This window comes from Taudactylus pleione, unplaced genomic scaffold (genome assembly GCF_031769625.1).
Source record: "Taudactylus pleione unplaced genomic scaffold, aTauple2 ptg000268l, whole genome shotgun sequence".
Lineage (NCBI taxonomy): Eukaryota > Metazoa > Chordata > Amphibia > Anura > Myobatrachidae > Taudactylus > Taudactylus pleione.
In genome coordinates this window covers 877,159-880,517 of record NW_028284670.1, presented here as the reverse complement: position 1 = coordinate 880,517, position 3,359 = coordinate 877,159, and the positions used below count along the sequence as shown (strand labels likewise).

Sequence of the window (3,359 nt, the reverse complement as noted above, 5' to 3'; positions counted from 1 at the left end):
ATACCTTCAGTCAGTGATCTACACTGCTGGCTCCAGGCTTGTGCACAGCTTTTCTGATGGACATATCCTGCTGCAGGTACAGCTTCACCAGTGCTTTCTTACATCTAGAGCTGGTGAGTTATACTGCTTATTTATTGTATATCATCATTGCAGCCATTGGATTCACACTTATCAGCAGTGACACCTGGATAACAGTGGTACAACAGGATCATTATCATATGGGACAAATCAGATTTGTCATGCCCCTTCCTCATGAGGCCACACCCCTTTTTCAGGCGAGCATCTTATGTCCCTATTTATGAAGTAGGGAGGTGGGGCACCAATGCTATTTCTGGCCCAGAACACCAAGAATTGTAGTTACGATTCTGAATTAGGTAAGTAGTTTTTGGTACTGTACAGTACATGACAAATATGAACAAAACAATGAAATATTTCCAATCTTTAATAAGAAGTACTTCAAAATTGGCATTATTAGTGAATAGGCAATATCATATTTTATTATATCTTCCTGCTGTAAAAACTTTTAAAAGTAGCTGGTTTACTTCATAACTGTTCTAAGAACTTTTGATGCATAATAAGATGTGCTGAAAATATAATGGGATCACTAGAGGATTATGAAGTAATATGGCTCCTTAGGGTCTCCTCTGTCTGCCTATATAATTGTAAGCTGGTTTAATGCAGACAAAGAAAAATATCTATGTGCTGAACTGAGCTGTACTGCAATGTACCTACAACAACATGTAAGTGAGTATTTTCCCTACTAGTCCAAGCTATTTGAAGGCACTTTGAGACACACACACAAATCTGTAGTCTGGACCTCCATAACAAAGCCAGGTGGGGTCCATCTCTTGGCATATGAACACTGATGATGGGTCAGGAGATGGTTATTTTCAGGAAACCCTTCTCTCCAACATTCTGTCTGGTCCTAAAAGTTACAAGAAGAGGTTCTTCATGTTGATATTCACATAATTCTGGGATCTGTATTATGTCTGTAGTAAAGAAATGATGGTACAGTAAGTAAGAATCTATTGTCCACAGATATCTCCAAGTAACCCATTTCATATTATAGATTATTACTGATTTATAGCATAACATACAAGTGCTAAACTAAATATATTTACCAAAAATTAGAAAACTTTTTTTTCTTGAAATATTTGTCTAATAAAACAAAGTATACCAAGTATTACTGACATTTTCAACCTTCATTTGTGAATAAGTCTGTCTCTACTGTTAAATGTGGCAGAAAAGGGAACTTTTTTAAATCGTCCATTGTTTTGTTGCAATACTTTGTCGATGATGAGAATTAGAAAATATCCACATGGAATCATAGTATTAGGCAGCAATTGGTAGACTGAGAAATAGATTTAAGATTAGAAACTAAGATTCAGTATGTACATTAGACATGTTTAACGGTGGACACGTTTCTTGTTAGCTCCTTATGCCATTTTATTTTTTACCATATGAACCACTATAATAATTAAGTTTAACAAATTCCCTTTTTTTTAACTCTATCATACCCAAACCCTCAAAGTACTGTATGTTTGTAATTGCTCCTCAAACTTGTTATCAAAAGGATAACTGCATTTACTTGTCAGTCCCACATTTGTGAATTTGGGAAATTAATTTCCAACTGTACTTTGCCACTTGTAATTGGAAATAAGTTCCACTCCAGTCTGGACACTTGTACCAAATGGGCAACAGGGGTGTATTCTGCAGAGGTTGGCCTTATGTTAGACCCAAGTGAAACTATAGCATAGCATAACATGATATATATTAATCCTAATATCATTTATTTAATCATCAATCTATAACAAAGATTGTTAAACTTAGAATTTAAGTTGACTCTTTAATCTTGAAAATAATCATATGTGTATGTTCTGCCAACAGACTATGTCTGAGCACAACTACACCAGCGGTAGAGATTTCTTCCTCATCGGATTCCAGGATCTTCATGACTACAAGATAATACTCTTCCTATGTATCCTTATAATGTACATCATGACAGTAAGTGGAAACCTTCTCATTGTCACTTTGGTGTCCACAAGTCACCTTGCACAATCTCCCATGTACTTCTTCCTCTGCCACCTCTCCTTATGTGACTTTCTGTTCTCAACCAATATTGTCCCCAACATGATGCACGTTACCCTGGAAGGAGGTAGCTCCATCTCATTTTCTGGCTGTATCACCCAATTCTATGTTTTTGCTTCCTGCACGGCCACAGAATGCTATCTCCTCACTGTCATGTCCTTTGACCGATTTTTAGCCATTTGTGTTCCGTTGCGTTATGCCACTGTTATGGATCATAAGGTTCGGCTCCATCTGGTGACCTGGTCATGGTTACTGGGATTTCTCTTTGTGTTGATCACTGTATTCCTGCTCTGCCAGTTACAATTCTGCAATAACAATATGTCAATAGACCACTTCTACTGTGACTTCCTCCCGATGCTGGAACTTTCTTGCTCAGACACATCCCCTGTTGTGATAGAAACTTTCTTCTTTGCCAATGTCATAGTCCTCTTCCCATTTCTGTCTGTTGTAGGCAGCTATATCTCCATCTTCACCACAATCATGGGGATCTCATCCACAACTGGCAGAAGGAAAACCTTTTCCACCTGTAGCTCTCACCTGACCATTGTATGTTCCTACTATGGGTCACTGCTCAGTATTTATCTCATTCCATCAGGAGGACACTCAAATACTATAAACAAGTCTTTGTCTCTTTTGTACACATTGGGAACCCCATTGTTAAATCCTGTTATATATTGTCTCAGAAATGAAGAAATACGAAAGCAGTTTAAAAAATTATTTTAGAAGATAAAACAAACCATTCAATGAGAATCTTAAAATTTTATATATACAGTACATACACATTAGAGTGATTAGTGTGTTCTGGATGTGAATGTGTGCTTATCATCACCTCCTTTCCCATCCAGTTTCCAATGGCAACTCCTAGTGATGTGCCCAAATGACATCAATTCTACGAGGGTGGTTCAATAAATAAGGTAACAAGACCTCTCATTGTGTCAATTTAGTCAACCCATACATATATGTATAATCAATAGTATGGTCTTGGTACAGATTATTTTTCCACATAGTCCCCATACTTGTCTAAGCATTTGTTCCATCGGTACACCAAGGCATCTATCCCAGCAAAGAGAAATCAGTCAAATGCCTGAAGCCAGGACATAACGGATTGCTGAACTTTGCCGTTGGTTAAATATATACCTCATATAAATATAGCTTACTTCAAGGGGTATTTTTTCTGTTTTAATAAGTTTGTCATTCACACATTTAATCACCTATAGAATCACTGTAGGGAGCTCTGATAAATGATGTAATCAGGACTTGGATGCTTGCGG

General features: G+C 37.2%; 1 protein-coding gene across 1 annotated transcript; it reads left to right on the top strand.

Annotated features, from left to right (window-relative positions):
* Nucleotides 1-1,890: 1,890 nt before the first annotated feature.
* LOC148513812 (olfactory receptor 11L1-like) lies at nucleotides 1,891-2,811 on the top strand. Its single transcript, XM_088481248.1, has one exon. It carries the CDS (start codon nucleotides 1,891-1,893, stop codon nucleotides 2,809-2,811), a length of 921 nt encoding a protein of 306 aa, XP_088337374.1.
* Nucleotides 2,812-3,359: the final 548 nt, after the last annotated feature.